The sequence below is a fragment of the Acipenser ruthenus genome, chromosome 5, assembly GCF_902713425.1.
Source record: "Acipenser ruthenus chromosome 5, fAciRut3.2 maternal haplotype, whole genome shotgun sequence".
Classification (NCBI taxonomy): Eukaryota; Metazoa; Chordata; class Actinopteri; order Acipenseriformes; family Acipenseridae; genus Acipenser; species Acipenser ruthenus.
The window spans coordinates 80,993,617-81,012,202 of record NC_081193.1 but is presented as its reverse complement, the minus strand read 5'-3'; the positions used below and the strand labels follow the sequence as shown (position 1 = coordinate 81,012,202).

Genomic DNA, 18,586 nt, shown 5'->3' with positions numbered 1-18,586 from the left:
TGTGAGCTAGATAGTGACACAGGAATGTCCTTTCAAAAATGTTCCTGTCCCATCCCATCTCATGAAAGAGTAAACATTTCCAATCCTGTCCTGTCCAAATTTTTCCCGTCCCATAATTTTTTTTTTTTTTTAATTCCTGTCCCATTCTGTCCTGTCAAAAAAAATCGTGTCCATCCCATCCTGTGATAAACAGAGATCAAGTATTATTTGGAGGTACAGATATTTTCGTATTCAGTGAAATACAGTATTATGAACCATTAATTCATTAAAAAAATAAACAACAAAAAAAACATGGTATTGAAATAATATTTCATAAATGTTCAAGGAGTATCCATCATGTATTTATTTATTAAAAATCGTAGTATTATACATACCCCTTCAACGCAGCACCGAAGCAGTACCTCCAAAAAAAAGTAGTTGCTACAGCCAAATCGTTGCCTTTGACATCTCTGCATTATGATTAGGGATAATAATCATAAAAACCAAAAATGTGCACATCCTTAATATACTGCACATATGTATATAGAGAGAGATATGTTAAATATATGCCAGTAGCAATTCACAGTGTTCGATTATTCTGCTAGTATCAATAATTCATGAATCAATAGTGTTAACTAAAGGACTGACATAACGATACAATTATGGGTAATATGAAATATTTTAAATATCAATCTATGTTAAATGTAAAGGTTTTTATTAACAATTCGGTGTTGCCAAGACGCTGATTCTCCGCGGACATCTGCTGTCCCAATGGTCCACCCGCGTTGGTGTTGTCGGAGTCTCTCTCTGAGTTTGAACCTCCCTGTGTTCTCTCTCTACATCAGATCCATCACTACATAATTCACATTCATAAGAGGTGTCTGAAACTGATAAAATTAGGCTACTCTCACTTTCACTGTCATCCATACTGGCAGATGCATGTAACCTGCGGGTATCTCCCTCTGTGAGGTCACAATCTCTTGGTCCCAAACCAGGAAATGGAGATCGCCCTCTGTGTATTTCCGGGTATTATTTGATTCATTGTAGCACAATTAAACATAATTTGGTAAAATTAATGTGATTATGTGTTCAAGTGAGACCTGTTAATATTATTTTGTATGTTTATGGTAACAGTCAAGTTCCATGTCATAGGCTCTTTTACGACTTTAAAGAGCAAAAAGAACTCTTCCTGTCTCACTGCTGGTGGCAGAGTAGTCCCATTCCTTCCCATTCCCAGAAGCTTAAATCCCATTCTTGCCCGTCCTGAGTTTTTTTTTTTTTTTTTTAATTTCCCGGTCCCGCCAGTTTCCGTGAGCTTCACTGCTGTACCATCCCATCCTGCAAAATTTAACACAATGTCACTCTCTACTGTGAGCAAGTCACTTAACCTCCATGTGCGCTGTCTTTCAGGTGAGATGTTGCTGTAAGTGACTATGCAGCTGATGCATAGTTCACAAACTCTAGTCTTAATAAGTCGCCTTGGATAAAGGCGTCTGCTAAATAAACTAATAATAAAGTACCAGCACTCTCCCTTGTGAGCTGGTTGCTCAACCACTGATACACAGATTAGTCCAGTTATACCTTTATAAAAAATAGTTATTAATTCAAGGCAATTGTTCCTCTGTTCCTCCAATCTCTGACACCCTGTTTTTTTTAAATTTTATTTAAGACACTGTTTTTCTAAAGTCTTTTCCAAGTTTCTAATCTACACAGTACATCACCAGACCATTGTTGACCTCCACAGTTTTATATCATAAGCTGTCATCAGGTTTTAGAATTTTGTATTCAATTAAGTTGATAAAAGCACAGGGGGACACCCATACTTATAAATACATTTTACTCAAAGTGCAAATGTCTGTCCAGTTTGTGAATTGCTTTTTTATTTTAAGTTTTAAAGACTGTATAGTATTTCGACTTCAAATAATGTCATATGATTGAGTTGGATCCAACATCAAACTGAATTTAATTGTTTCCATTTTGGCAGTGGAACTGGCACCTCAAATATTTCCTATATAGAACAGACATACAGTAGTAGGCCTATATGTTAAGCATATGTGTATCCATGCCATCTGTGTCTAAGTGAAGTATGTTACCCTTCTACAGAGGGTTAAAAAAAAAATCAACTTTATTGAATCTCTATCAATCAAAACATCTAACTACTGTAACTTTCTTTTCTAGCACTGTTTCAGCTTTTTATGCAAGCTGCAAAATGAGGGCATCTGATAATATAATTACATGTTGGCATAGTAAATTTTGAAAGTTAATTAGCATTTTATTTAAAGCCTGTATTGTTTTATTATATATTTATTCTTGCAATGTTGCTATAATGGATGAAAAGGCTGATACTGTCCAAAAAAAGATGAAACTATCCTAATTAAATACATAAATAAATCGGTGAATTGACCACCGGTACACATTACTGCGGATTAAAAAAAAGAAAGAAATAAAGCGTGCTGTTTGTTACATACACCAAGAGCGCATAACATTCTTTTATGAAAAAAATGTATACCTATTACCTGCAGAATTGGTACTGTCTGTAGCAAGCAAATGGCATATTAAAACCACTGCAATAATTAAATGTCCCACTGCTATAGAATAAATACATAGAAAAGGGTTTTCTACCGGTATTTAATGAGAGCAATGTATCTTGAACAGCTCATGCTGTTTTTTTTTATTAATCAAACAGTTTTCAAGTATTCATTTTAAAGAATTAGCACTGCATAGTTTTTATTGTAATGCATCTGTCATGCTGTGTTATTGTTACGTTGTTAAATCATTGATGAAACGGTTGAGTACTGTTATAATTAAATTATGTGTTATAATTTCATCTAGCACATGATAACCGAAATAAACAATAACGCAATAACGTAATATATTATTAATATCCAGTAAATACGTGAATAATTAGCCATGAGAGTAGGGTTTCCACAGTGAAAAAACGGATCATTGTTTTTTTTTTTTCTTCGATTCACAGTAGCAACTCTATAGCAGTTAAAATAATTATGATACTCAAAACACAAAAGGAAATAACTTAGAAATTAACTTGGCTGGTGGCACTTCCAAGAATAGAAATAATAATTTAAAAAAATAGCCATGGTCCAGGAAGTTAAACACAATATTAATTATTCATACATAATCAGAATTATTAAACAAGTGATCCATACCTGTGCTGTACTGAGCATAGTAGTTTGTACTTATAAAAAAAAAAAAAAAAACATGGACGACTTAACAATGTTACTGTTTCTGACTGGGACAAAAAATGAAATCTGGAAATGTGGACAGTCGGGATTTCACCTGGTAACCCCAGTCTACAGCTGCCAGAACTACAGAATTGTTTCCCGCATATTTATTTAAAAATACGACATATCTGTGCGCCCACTGATGCTGACGTAATGACAAACGTCGACAGGAAGGCGGCAGTTTGAATTTTGTTTACTGGGAGTTTAGGCGTGGAAAGGGAAAGAGACGCAATTTATTACAGAGAGTTTTATATTATTGTCAAATCAGATTTTTCTCTCTGTGACGGTAATCTTAATATTTTATAAAATATGAATAATAAGGTGCCTAGAGCTAACTTGAAATCAATACTGAAGAAAAAGAAACCCCATCTGCGGCTCGCCACAAACACCGATGTATTGGTGAGTGTATCTTTATAGTATTAACTGTAGTACATTCATAGCCATTTAGTGCGATACGTTAAAGTTTTAGCCTGCATTAGCCAGAGAGCTCGAACCAAACAAGATTTTTTTTAAAAAATTGGGGTTTATTGTACGTAAGGTTGATATTAACTAAGTAGTTAACTTTCCTTACCCGCTAATATATTTTTACTGGAGTGGTAGCGGTACCTTAACTTGGATTGATTTGTTTGTGCTTATTTGTTTCTTTGCCACTCGCTTCTGTGTGCATTTGATATTTATTATTTAGTTCTCTTCGTGGGGTTACTTAAGTTGCATATGCAATCATCGTACTAATATTAATGACGGGAACAAAAATAATAACAGTAGGTCTAATAATCATGATGGTTATCACAGGGAATATATTGCATTTTGTAACTAAGTAAAGAAAGAAGCAAAACTATTATTACACAAAGGAAGATTTTAATGTGTGTAGCATACCGTATCGTTAGGTACTCCTGAAGGAAAGAGTGCACTTAACGAACTGGAGCTTATTTTAAATGTGTACCATGACTCCTACAGTATTTGACCAAAACAATTCACATGTGCTGAAAGCTAAGTATTCGTTTCGTAGGGTTGACCCCTTTTTTAATGCTCACGTTTAACAATATAGTTCCAAAAGCTGCCACATTTAGGTATACATGTTTTTGGCAGATGATTTAAACAGGAGCCATTCCATGCTAAGGTGGTGTGATCAACAGTTGTGCAAATCGTTTTGAAAACTGGTGCTAAACTGTTTTTGAAAGTTTAGCACCAGAGCCTACTCTCTCCCTGCTCTTTAATTATTTTTTGTGTGTTTTCTGTTACAGTAAATAAACTCTCCTGTGGATGAGTGTGGGTGGGCCATGCGAGTAGCCCAGACCCAATGCGAAACTATCACCTGTGGTTAAGGAAAAAAATAAAAAATAAACATGTCTACTGGCGCCATTGCAATGGTGATCTAACATAATCACCTGTAATAGTGGTAGAGGAGTCAGCCTTCGTTCTGTCTGTTCCTCCTCAAAGAATTGTCAGGTTTTTAGAATGTACAGTAATGAAAGCTTTTGAATAGTCTCCTTCCCCGCACAAACTAACCACACTGAAGGTTTACATGCAAGGTAGAGGCCAGCAAATAAATGAAAGGGGAGTGTAATTAATACATCTCCTATAGAACTACCATTGATTTTTACCTCGGTATATATACTGTAGTGACTGCACATCTAAGTTAAGCTTTAAACTTTTTCATTGACTACATATTTTCTGTCTTCTGTCATCATAGGAAAAAATGGGGAACATGCTGTTATTACAGCGAGTACCATCAAAGGAATAAACTTGCCAGTTCATTTCTTTTTTCTATTTGCTTACCAGGATGTGGGAGAATTATCACAGTTTAGTTGCTGGGTGACTAAACCTTTTGGGATGTCTTTCTTTTGAAATGGTATAAGTTAATTGGATTGTATGTTTGTAGTGGTCGAAATTAAATTCATGATGGATGTAACATCTTGGTGATGTAACTTTATTGGTTTACTGTTATCCTGCCAAATCATTTGGGCCACCTGGAAAACCATTTTAAGCCCACGAGATATTGGCATAAATAGCTACATGCTGTACTGTAGCTCTTGGAAATATTTTAGAACCTTGAGAGTTGCTGTTTGAATGACCACCAAAGGTTCACAGAGAATGTTTGGTGCGTCATTATAATCACAATTAAGCCATCTTTGCTACCTAACTATTTAGGTCAACTAAGCAGGGAGACTATTTAAAAAAAAAAAAAAAAAAAAAAACACAGATGAAGATAGAGGCTAACCTTGTAAAAGCTCACTGTATATGAATGAAAGACTGCTGGGATAGTTAGCTTCAGTTAACTCCAAATTCTATAAAACTCTGAGGTAAAAGCAGTCATTTTATGAACCACTATAAGGTTTCTACTGTAGCTTCTATGGTATTGTATCGTAGAACTAAAGCTATACATACATTATAACGGCTCGATTTTTTTTTTTTTTTTTTTTGCATTGATTGTGAAACTCCGTTAGGTAGTTTTAAATTTACAGAGTGTTTTTACAAATTATTCAGACAATTTTTACCCTCATATAAGTAAAAAAACTGCTGCGAGTTTAAACACCTCCTTTGGTAGACTGACAGAACTCTTTAACGAGGAGTGCATTTTTTTAAACTAACAAAATCGATCAAGCAATTACAGAAATGTTGGGCCTTTCTTCGCGCATGCGTGGCTAGTTTTTTCATAACTGAAAATACTCTTGCGCACTTCGGTCAAATGTTAGAACGTTCGGTCGCTGATCCAGAGTGTATAACTAACTGCATGACGAAGATCAGCTATGCAGTACCTCTCTTTTACAAAGCAAGGGCTGAATTACAAACTAAATAATAACAAACTACAAACCTGTAATAATGAAAAAAAGAAACTGATCAATTGTTTATCCATAGAAGCAACGCGTTTTTATGGTAATACGTGAACCGCATTTATTATGTTTTATTTGTGTAACTGAAGAGAATCGGTAACTTATTTTTGCAATACTGCATAAGTTAAGCCGTGTTGCTTTTGCTATTGGGACAGTCTGAAAAGTAAAGTTGTTTACTTACTGCATTATTTGACAGGACGTTTCTTACTGCTTTGCTGTTGTGGTCTAGACTGGAGACAGACACACAAGATGGCAATGTAAACAAGGATGAACTGTTGTTGAATGGGACAGTAATTTATTTCGTGTTAAATAAAAACTATTTAATTGATTAACGATGCATCAGAGTCATTCAAATACCCACGCTTACACAAGCTACGTATGTCAAGTTACACAAAATCTCAGACTCACCGTCGACTGTACATCAAATTAAAAATCCAGTGTGAAAAAAAGACTTGGAAGTCCACTCATTTCAGAAACGCATTCAACAACAGCTCGTCTTATTTGAAATCCAGCAATTTTTCAGTGGCAGTTTTCATAGTTCAAAACACAAATTGCAATACTGAGGTACGCATGTCTTGTTCTGTTCAAAATGAAATCCTGGGTACAATTTTCTACAGTTACAATTCCAACTTAAAGTTGAGCACAATATTGGCATTCTGTGGTTCTTGAAACGTGTATTTTTTGTGACAACTGTAACAGTTAAGTTGCACTGGGTAAGGGCTTCTGGTATGAAATAATTAATAATAATTCAACAGGAATTAACGAGTACTGTACTCGGTCTCCGTAAATTAAACACCCTAATTTTCATGCTGTATAAATACACCAATTCTTGCTCATGACCAAAATTGTACAAATCATTATAATTAAAAAAACAACATTTTGAAGATAGAATACTGACAGGAGGGGCGGGTGTTAAACACACACACACACACAATAATCTACGTGGGATAAGGGCCTCGTCCCTGTACTGTAGCATTTCTTCCTATAGTGACATAGTAATATATAATTTAAGAAAATGCACACTGTAAGTTATAAACGGTTGTCCGAAATTACTGTAGTGTGCAAGTTATTTGCTATGCAGATGTGCACTCTCCAGTAATATGTGTGTGCGTGTCTGTAGTGGGCCTGATTTAAAAAAAAATAAAAAAAACTTCACTGCGTTTCTAAAGCTCAGATGTACAAGACTAGCGACCCCCATTTTATCACCAGCTACCCAATTATGTTTAAGAAAACTCGATATCCCATATGGCACTGCGCTGGTCACGTTAACGTTACAAACGCATTAGCTGCTGTTTACAGTTAAATAGCGGTCATGAAGAAAAAGAAAAAAAAAGGTTTAATCAAACGTTAGGTAGTCAAATGCTAGCAGTGCAAATGATGTAGTGCCACATAGTACAACTGTTGAAACTTAAATTGACAGCACGGAGGCAAATGCGAATGCAGCTTATTTCAAGTATACAGTAGTATGCAAAAAAGAAAAAAAAGCCTGTTCAGTACACGTGGCTGTAAAATAAGTGCATAGTTTTCATATTTCAAAACACAAATTGCAATACTGAGGTACGCATATCTTGTTCTGTTCAAAATTAAATCCTGGGTACAATTTTCTACAGCTTGTCTTCTGTTCTACTTCTACCATTATTTACACTGTATAATATATTTAAATGTGATCATACTTCGAAGTGTTTGCTTTAATAATAGAGGATGTTGCAGATACTAAGATGGTTTGCAAACCTAAAACTTACACAGAGAAACCTATAGTGGAAAACAAATGATGTACTTTCCATTGCATATGTATACAGATATTTTAACTCGGCATTCTAGTAAAAAGAAAACTGGAAATTAAAAACAGAAAACAAAGTTTTAAGTGACAGTTAGAGCCGACAAAGACGAAAAAGATGGGAAATTGTCAAGTAAGACCGCCACAGCGCTCTTACTTCACCCATGTTCTGACAAAGCTTTCCAGCACACACTGCTTAACTAATACAGTAGGTGGCTTTACTTCAGACAACAGAGGTAGTCACCACTGGGCAGGTCAGTGGGTTGCTAAGGATTCAAAAGTTCTCTGAAACAGCCCAATACAGTAGATATCCTTTAGAAGTTTTGAAGAGTCTCTGTCCTTTGTGATTAAAACCAAAACAACTGTAGTAATGACTGTTGACTATGTGACATTTGTTTAATCTCTTAATTTTTGTAGTAATAAAAAGTAACAGCAGACACAGGGGGGTCCCCAGGACCAAGATTGAGAATCACTGATCTAAGGCATATTAAGCTGTTTCAGAGACCTTTTGAATCCTCGGCAACCCAGTGACCTGTCCAGTGGTGGTGATGTTGTCTGAGGTGAACCCACCTACTGTACCAGTTAAGCAATGTGTGCTGGAAAGCTTTGTGAGGACATGGGTGAAGTAAGAGCGCAGTGGCGGTCTTACCTGACAATTTCATGTCTTATTCGGCTTAGTCAGCTCTTACTGTCACTTAAAACATAGATTTTTGTTTTTAATAATCTATAAATTCAGGGTGTTCAAATATTAAATCCTTACAAAGTCACTTTTAGCAATCTACTTGAAAATGTTACTCATTACAGTAGGCTTACAGTATTTTTCATTTCCATTAACAATTGTCAACAGTACGTTGCAGTTATTTTTACAGTTTTCCCACTTTAAGCAATAATGAGGCACACCATTCTTTTAAAGAAATGTTTATTGAGACAAAAATTAACCAAAGTTTTGTGAATTCGTTGGGTTTTTTTTTTGGTCTAAAATAAGCCTAATTAAACCAATAGACAGAGCAAGTTCTTTAGTGTTGCTTCAGCTGGAGATGAGCCTAAAAGGAAGACCATGCTTTGTGGTACAGTAGTCTGTATTTAGTCTGTGCATTACAGAGAGCATTTGTTTGAGAATATTTAATTATTAGACCTTGCTTAACATTTGTACTAAAGTTAGAGAAACACACACCTTAATCAAAGTACGCTTGCTTGGATTGTAGTGTAGACTTCGGAGTTCATTTTAAAACATTATACATACTTGTCTGGGGTCAACTACAGTAGATTTTGTGCCTGGGGACTGTTGTAAACAGACTACAGTGTGTTAGAAATTCAAGCTCTAAAGCAGACCCCACATCATGGAGACCTTACAAGTCTACAGCTGTGATTTTACATTTCCTAAGTGTTTACAATGTTAAAAAAAGACAAAGAAGGAAGCATTGGGTGAAGAGGTTGCTTTGTTCCTAAATGAATTGCGAGTGGCTGTGCTCAATCAGCGTGTGATGGTTGATTGAATATATAAATAATCAGTTTGCATCCTTTTAAGAAGCACTGGTAGTATTTCTTACATTGCATATCCTTTTCTAGGAACGAACAATATATTGCAGTGTTAAACATACAGATCAAGGATATATTTTGCACTGAACTCAATTACATTTCCAGGCAAACTCATTTGTGCCTTAAAACAAAAAAGACTACAACAACTTGAATTGAGATTTATTTAGTTTGAAGTTGTTTATCATTCTTAATTACATAATCACTAGCAGACAACAATTGTTTAATTATCTGGCCTGTATTTAGACTGGAAGAGGGCCTGGTGTCATTTTAAGAAAAATAAACAGCATTAGTGGTAATGACTGGCTTCAGCAATTCAACATTATTGAGAAGCCAACCCACTTTTGTTCCTCCTCTTGACAGGTGACTGTGTTTTAAAACCATTTCTGAGACAGCAGTTAACAATGTGTGTGTTTCTAAACCTAGGCAGCTACAGTAGGTGCTTCTGGCAACATCATGTTGTCCACTCAAGTGTGCTCATCTTACTCTGGTTTGATACTACTGTAAGAAACTGTGTTGTATCTCCAGGTCTCAACATGAAATCCAGCAATAAAGATAGAACTTTGTAATCATTTGAACCTTTCAGTACAAGAAAGTGCACAATAATCTATACTTTCACTACAAACAACTGAAAGCACAAAAAAATAAATATCCTTTTTTTAAGTTGGATTCTGAACATCTACATGTGGAGGTTGTGTTTGAACTTGGTTGCTGCTCTCCCATGCGGCAAGAACTTCCTTCTTCCTTCTTCCTCTTTCCTCCCTCTTCTTCCTGGGAAACAACCTGCTTGTGCTCTTCTGAAATTAGCCACTAGGATTTCTTAAAGGGGTAAGCCCCAACGTCCGTACATTCAGGCAAAGGGAAAGAGAAACACCACGCAAGGTGTTGAGTGCAAATATACAACAATATGAATTAATAATTGCATTTGTTAAGACAGAATAATGTGCTTTTGTGCTTACTTGCCCTGAATTGTCACCCAATCTATAGTAGCTCAACACATTGATTATTCCTTTTTGATGCTTGGTAAAATAATTAAGATATCAAGTAGTACTTTCTATTGATCCCCCAGACAAAGTTTGTTTTATTCTAAGCCAAGTATTTTAACAAGGGGATGTTGGGCACTATTTAAGTACAGTCTTAAAAAGTTGCTTGTTTTGGCTAGATATCAAGAGCTGTACTCATGTAGAGCACATGGTACCCTGTAATCAAAAAATGTCAGTGGTTGGATTTATGGCAGGTCAGAATAACAATACTACTGTACATTGTTGGAGGCAAGTTGATAGTCTTGCAGACGTGGGCAAGAGCTATGATGTTACCAGCTACTCAATCTGATTGTATCTTTTTCTCTCATTAAGTACTTGCCGAAGCAGGTTGTAGGATGTTTTTTTGTTCAACGGTAATATTAGGGCTGACAAGCGATTAAAAAAAATAATCGCGATTAATCTTGTGATTTAAAAACATTAATCTTAGTTAATCTTGGTTTTAATCACATATTTAATTGATACAATTACTGCATCCATCTCATTCATTTGTTTTATTACTGTTAATAATAATAATGAGTGTAAAGAGTTTAAAAAAAAAAAAAAAGAAATGGAGCGCTGGTTTAAAGAAAAGCACCTTTTTCTTCTGCTGCAGCAAAAACTTCACGTCAGGCAATGGCAAAAGCAATGGAGAGTGCTCTGTCTCACAGTGATGAACAGCTGTTAGATCTCCTGACAGCATCTTATTTTAAAGCAACACCAGTGTGAATGATGATGCAGTAAAATATATATATATAGTTTTGTATATGCAAAAGTGCCTTTTTTTTTTTTGCCATTCCCACCTAAAATTTTGGATTCCCCCCATTGGCTGCAACATAGGGGGGAAATCCCCCCAGCACACAGAAATGAAATTCAAGCCCTGGGCAATGTACAGCATATTTTATTACAACTTAATTTATTTTTTTTTAAGGTGCATTTAAGCCTCCTGCTGTTCCTGCATCGATTGGCAGAAGAATCCAGAGCGAAAGCTTTTGAAAACAGGAGCTCAACCATTAAACCAGATCACGTGTTGAAAGTAGCAAAGGTAACTTTTCTAACCATATTTGTAAATCCCTTTTGTGAAGTTTATGTACTGTCTTTGGAACGTGTAGCGTTGATGTTGTGCCAGTTGCCATTGCCCAGTGCATCTCTATAATGTCAATGTTAAGTGTGTATGGAGGATAGCGGTTCTCAAACCAAAAGATTTGGTGGCTGCACAATGTGGTCACCAACACCAATTGTTGGCACCTCTCTATACTTTATTATGGCTGGCAAATCAAAGTTACAATATCATGACAAAGATGCAGCAAGCGTAATCGGAATCCCATAGAACTCATTCTTCAAGTGGTAAAAAAACAATGATGATGCCCTGTCACATGGCTAGCTGAGTGGTGACGTCAGAACCAGGAAATGAATACACAGAGAACAGATGAGGTGAAATGATGAAAGCGCTGTTGCGCGGTTTATTATAAATAAAAGGTTTAAACAAACAGAAGACAGGACACGGCACTTTAAGCCAAAAATAAATAGACAAACAAAACGGACTAACACTTAACAAACGGTGCACGGACAGACACACAAACAAACACGGTGAGTTTAAACAGTTGTTATTCTTCTTCTTTTTATTCTCGTTTATTTTACCTCCTCCACACCCGTTCTCCACTCACCGAACACAACCCTGAGTGAGTAAAACGTGCATCTATATATACTGTTGTTTCGGGATTCAATTACTAATTAATTATTCACTTGAATCCCAGCACGTGAATTAATTATGTGCAACCTCGTGCTCACATATTAAATACTTTAAATGCACGTGAAGTGATGTGCAATCCTCGTGCTTAAATACAACTATATATTTTAAATAACTCGTGCTGCACACACCCATTTATATCCCGTGCAGCCAACTACAATACACCAACATTAACACACGCAACATACAACACAGAAAAGCACACAGGGGCGGGGCACATTGCCACATGCCCTTACTAATAATCTTCTTGATAATGGTATGAAAGAAAATTGCACATGGGGTTTAAGCCTCCAAATAGCAATCGATTAATTGGGCACATAAAATATAATCGTTCAGAATAATATTGATGATTGTACTCGGTGTCACCCACAGTCTGTCGACCTACACTGCAACCAGGACAGAGTGTCTGTTTTTTAAAAAAAAAAAATTTACATCGAATACACAGAAGGCACGTACTTGCAAAGCATTTTAAAAACAGATTTGCTGGTAGGATGGGACCAGCAAATTAGATAATAGGTGACACGCCCTCTGCTTGTCTTTGGCAGAAATACTGTAAAAAGCGAGGTAGGGCGTTAGGTGCAGTTTTGTTGATCAACTTAAATGTTATGAACTATGCACATTACAAAAAAATGTAATTATTTAATCTATTATCCAGTATGAGTAATGGAATCGATAACAAAAATGATTTCCACATTTTTTTCACAACAGAACACCTCGTAGAATATAATAATTACAAAAAATAATTATTGGTGTTAATAACAAAATACACCTGCAACAATAAGAAATTGTGTGTGTGTGTGTGTGTGTCTATATATATATATATATATATATATATATATATATATATATATATATATATATATATATATATATATATATATATATATATATATACACACAGTATACACACACCATTGTATTTGAGAAATGGGTTCACATGTGCAGAGTGATGCAAACAAAAAGCTAGACACTTGCCTCTAGCAGCCAAGGTAGTTGTAATGTGGGATTCACAAGTAGTCATTGGTACCTATGTGGCTATTAATATGTGGCAACACACAATAAAGCAACATTGAATAGATTAATGTGAATCTTTACTTGATGCTCATTAGTCAGTGAATTTCTGATAATAAATTGCTGATTTTAATTAAATTGTAAAGGTTTCTTTCTGTCTGTATTTACTTAATGGCATCAAAGGCGGTACACAGTACAAGCTGTACAATTCTAGTTAGTCATGATATTTTTTTACATCTTCAGCCTTTCCGTACCAGGTGGGTTATGTCGCAGATATTTCCCAGATTTTCTGCTTGTGATTTTATACGGTTATTGAAATGAATGTTAATTATTATTGTGTGAGGCCTTATTTGGGATGTGTGTGTGTTGGACAAAGATTACAACGTGATGTAGTTATGCAGGTCTTGAGTTTTATTTATTTATTTTTTCTTTCAATGACAGCGAGCCTTCAGTCTTAAACCAGAATTATTTGATCGCAGAACACCACCACTGCGTGACTGTTTCCCAATATTATTATTAGACACAGACCACTTGGCTATTGCTTCTGTTATTCTCTATGGAGGATTTGGCATTTAAACAGTTTTGAATTGCATTGATCTTAATAGTGTGTGCTGTAATGTAGAAGAAACCATTACAGTTGCATATACGTAAGCATTTATGGTTTTGCTTGCAGTTTACTAGACAAGACAATGAGTAAATGCCTGTACACCGATTAATGCACTAGCCAAAATGTCTCCTTGATTTTAGTTTTGTTTGGTTAATTAACTATGTGTTAACATGCAGTACTGCAGTAAAGCACATACTGTGTTTTGGTTCAGTACATAGCAAACTGTTTCAAACATTCCTAACAGTTCATTGAATTGGTTAATTACATATTTGGTTGTATTATTGCAAATAATTGGGTAATTAAGAACACCTGTAAGTGTTGGTGGGCCTTTAAAAACCCTGGGTGTTTGTCTGTTTAGTTGAAGGTGTTTAGGAGAGTGTATGGAGACGAGAGTGAAGAAGAAACAAAGAAAAGGTATTTTGGAAAGAGATCTTTATTTTTAGACAGTTTTGTTATTAAATATACATGCCACTGCGTTCTACTGCATCCTGGTGTTGGACATTTTATTATTTAAAGAAAAACAGAGTTTTGGGAAGTCAGTTGTTGGGATTAATAAAGCATATATGTATGTGTATATATAAATATGTGTGTGTCTATATATAGCACACACACAGTAGGCGTTTTTAATTTGTTATGTTTTCCAGAATTACATTTTTTTTCTTTGTGTTTGTACTTTTTCAATCCGAACACAATAATGACCAGAAAAGCCATTAGGTACAGTCAAATGTAAGCCTTTAGCAGGTGAGTGTTTACTGCCATCCTTGTAGCAATTTTGTTAAGAACATTTTAAGGAACTGAAAATTTGAATGCAGAGCCATGTGGAGAAATTCCAGGAATGATGGTGTCTGGGGACATTTATTTTATGCATAACAATACAAATCACTGTATGATCATGTAAAAACATTTTTAGATGTCAACTCATTTCCTACATGTCGGGCGTAATTTGATATAGTTTAAATGTTTGATTAGACTCAGATTTTAAACACGCAAGATACAAAATAATACAATATGAGGTAAGTAAGGAGCTGCATCAGATAGTTTGTTTCTTTTATATTGCAGTGTGACAAGGTACACCCCGCCCCTGTGCGTATTTTGTGTTGTGTTATTATTTAAAATGAATGTTTGGTGTGCACGGGTGTTTTAAGTTGGCAGGGAAGGATTAATTATCTTCCCTGCCAAAGTATTTCACGTGCCTGGTCCCGAGTTTGAATGATTTATCAAGCAATCGAGTCCAGGCACAGCTGCATAAGTCTATAAAAGTAAAACAATTGCTACTCATGCTGGCTTTAAACCAGCACAATACTTGTTTGTTCAGTGACTGTTTTGGCCACCATGCCTTTTTGTTTTGTGAAGTGTTTCTGTTTTGTTTAAATATTTTATTTTGTTTAGTACACACGCACCAGTGCTTCATACCTCGCAGTATTGTTGTCTGTCTGTTCCTGGTCTGACATCACCACAAAACCATGTGTGACGTGCAGTTATTTCAATAGATTGATCGATACTGTAAGTACAGGATAGAGTGTATCTGTACTATATTTAACCCAAATGCCTCTGTTTCTGTTGTAGGGTGTTCTGAGGAGAGCCAGAGGATGAGGAAAACCTTCCTGGGAGGGTTTGGAGGTTCAAATAAACTCACACTGTGCCATTGTCTATTCGAAGACTATCTGCTACAGCATTTAAAACTCTTAAAATGTTCTTCTCGTTTTATTGTTTTTTTCTGCTCTAATAGATTGATTGACAGTGGTGCACAGCCACTTTGCTTACTGTACTTGTGTCTGTATTGTCAGCAATGAGGCTACAGGATTTTGTCTGGCTATCTGATATGTTCTGCAGTGTTCAGAGTTCATTTAAAACTGTTCCTAATTCTCCTTTGACTTATATTCTGTAAAACAAGTCTCTGTTTATAACTACCCATTTTACTTGTTTCACATTAGGTTAACTAGTATATTCCTGCTGTTAATGTGCATTGTAAAATGTAATGCATTGCTACTTCCTTGCTCTCACCAACTTTAAGGAGGCTTTGAATTATTTAATAAACTATTTTATCATATTGAATTAGGATATTAATATTTACAATCTGATTAGCTTTTCCAATTGTTGAATTTATTTGCCAAATACCTTGGATATTTACCCAGAAGAAAACAAATGATTAATATTTTGGATTGTTTTGTATGTTTTCAATTTTGTTATCTAACCTAGTTGCATAATATTTAACATTGTGCTGAACATAAAAATAAGTTCCTTTTTTTTTTAAATAGAAAAAAGTATTCTGTTCATGGTGACCTCAACACTACATCTCTGGAGAACCATACAACTTCAGTAGTAAGAATTTGTCAACAGCATTTTAAATAGTTTATTCTGTTAAGTTTCCTTTTTATATATCAAAACAATTGTCTGGATTAACCTTAAAATGAGATAAATAACATTTAACAAGCAACTTGCAACTAAACTACTGTTTGATATGCTGCATGATTAAATCAATACAACAGTTCTGTTTTTAAACAGCAGGTGGCAATAATTCTGAGGCTGTCAAACTAAATTGTATAATGCCAGTATTGCATATCCTAGTACTGTATACTCTCAGTTGTCCTATTTAGGAAACCATTGTTTTGTAATACTTAGTTTTGCTTTATGTAAAACATCCTTGTATGAGAAAAGCTGTACTGAAAGTTAAAATCTTATTGAAGTTTCTACTGATTCATTTGTATATAAGTGCAACAGTCTATTTTATTTTTTTCAACGTATGAGTGATACAGTTCTAGTTGAAGAACTGTACACATTTATTGGCCTGGAAGCAATCTAGAGGTAAACAACAGTTTTCTTTCTCCTTTTGCCATTCATTCTTTTATATGTGTTTTTATATATCCCTGTAATGCCTTTAGAAGTCCTAAATATATTAAGTGGAATCCCTCTAGTTACTATTAAGACTACCAAAGGGGTTGAGTAAATGGGAGATATTCCTTCTGCTGTTGTGCATCTGTAATTACATAGTCCAAGTGCCAAATGGTAAAAGGGGCCAAAATCTGGGGTTTTGTGACCCATCCCATGTAGAAGCATTCTTCATGTGTGATGTGTTAGGGGGCCTCTAGAGGTTCTTGGAAAGCTATGTTGCTGGACTCAGAGTGGCCACTTCCTGTGAAATGTAATGTTTTAAAATGGTGGAGCTGATCGCACCTCTGTTTTTTCCCTTATAACTTCATAACAAATTGTGATTCCAAAGTTATTTTATTCAGGTGACTTTACCACACTGGGAGATGTGTTAATTACCCCAGTGCTAGTTGATCACATGGTGTTAATGGATTCAAAACACCATTATGTTTCTCTTCTGAGGTGATTTTGCTGACTTTTAAGCAGTATCATGGAATTGGTGAAAGAGACTGTCTTTCAGAACTTTCATCATAATCTGCTATGGAGCTTCAAATTATATATATATATGGATGAAAGCTATATTTGCATTCTGAGCCATTTGAAAAAAGGCATAATAACACAGTAGTGATGTCAAAAAGTGATAATTCCTTTAGAGGAAAATATACTTGAACTTTGACCCAGTCGACTCCTTGAGACCATCACTCAATTGAAACACAAAATGTTTCATTTTCAATCACTCGACAACACCCACAGTACAGAAATGTTCATTAATGATCAACAAAATGAGAATACGTTAAACTAAATTTGTAAAGCTGGTACATTCGTATTTCAGAAAAACTGGAGAGTAAAGGGAAATTAAAACAAGGTAAAGGCAATCATCCAAGTAAAGCTGAAGCACTAACGGATAACGACACAGAATGTCTGTACAGCACTGAAACACTGCGTTTAAAAAAAAAAAACAAAAAAAAAAACTGTACTTCTGAACCTTGTCTTCTTTACTATTAGCATCACAAGGGCATCCATGTATTATAAAAAATAATAGATGGGCCTCTTCAGTGAATTACAGGAAAACAATTCCATCTCGGATTTCTGTGACAGTTTATAAATTACTTGACCTTAGGTCTGTAATTTATGACATTAGACACCCTAGATGGAATTATTTTCATGTACCTCACTGAAGCCTATCTATCTGTATACATTTTACATTCTGTATTTCTTATTTTCATACTCCTAAAGTCTCATTCTACTAAACAAAACGTGCATGTGTAAATGCTGAACTATTGTCAAACTGGGTGTGAGTGGTTTGGGAATTTTGGTGAATTTGAATTGTAACTGCTTTTTGAGTACTGTATATTTCAGATCAGTAACTACTGAGCTCTACAGTGTCGGGTGATTTTATAGTAACTTTTATAGTTAGATTGTCTGCATGTTTCTATTTTTTCAATTTTATTTATGCTTGTGTCTACAAACTTACAATCTTTTGAGGAGTGTCCAATAATTGCCATTTTAGTGACTCAAATTCAACGCTTGTGTCCAATGAATTTCCAACTTCCACGTTTTCACTCAAAACGTGCTTATAAGGACACATTTTACTTTTTTTCTGCAAGTACAGATAAATAAAATATATATTTTTTGTTGTTCATTTTAGAACATGAAAAATGTGTTCAGTAATTGTATTCAAATTAATTAATACTTTACTGAAAAGGTAAATATTGGCACACCCCTAATTTTATACACGTTTTGTTTAGAATGGCAGACTTTTAGACTATGAATTAGCAATACATCAGAATAAACTAGAACCAAAGATTGTGATGAAAGTTTAACTAAATTTCCTGCTTTTTTCATGGTACTACTTAAAATTAGCAGACATCCTCACGAAAGGGCAACATAATGGTGTATTGGATGTTAACACCGTTCCATCAGCTTGTACGGGGGTAACTGTGGTAGGCCGATATCATCTTTGTTG

General features: G+C 35.1%; 1 protein-coding gene across 1 annotated transcript; it reads left to right on the top strand.

The window, feature by feature from the left end:
• The first annotated feature begins 3,343 nt into the window (after positions 1–3,343).
• On the top strand, positions 3,344–16,442 carry cenpw (centromere protein W). The gene is made up of 3 exons (XM_034005603.3): positions 3,344–3,617; positions 11,316–11,429; positions 15,319–16,442. Exons 1-3 carry the CDS (start codon positions 3,528–3,530, stop codon positions 15,343–15,345), a joined length of 231 nt encoding a protein of 76 aa, XP_033861494.1. The 5' UTR covers positions 3,344–3,527; the 3' UTR covers positions 15,346–16,442.
• Positions 16,443–18,586: the final 2,144 nt, after the last annotated feature.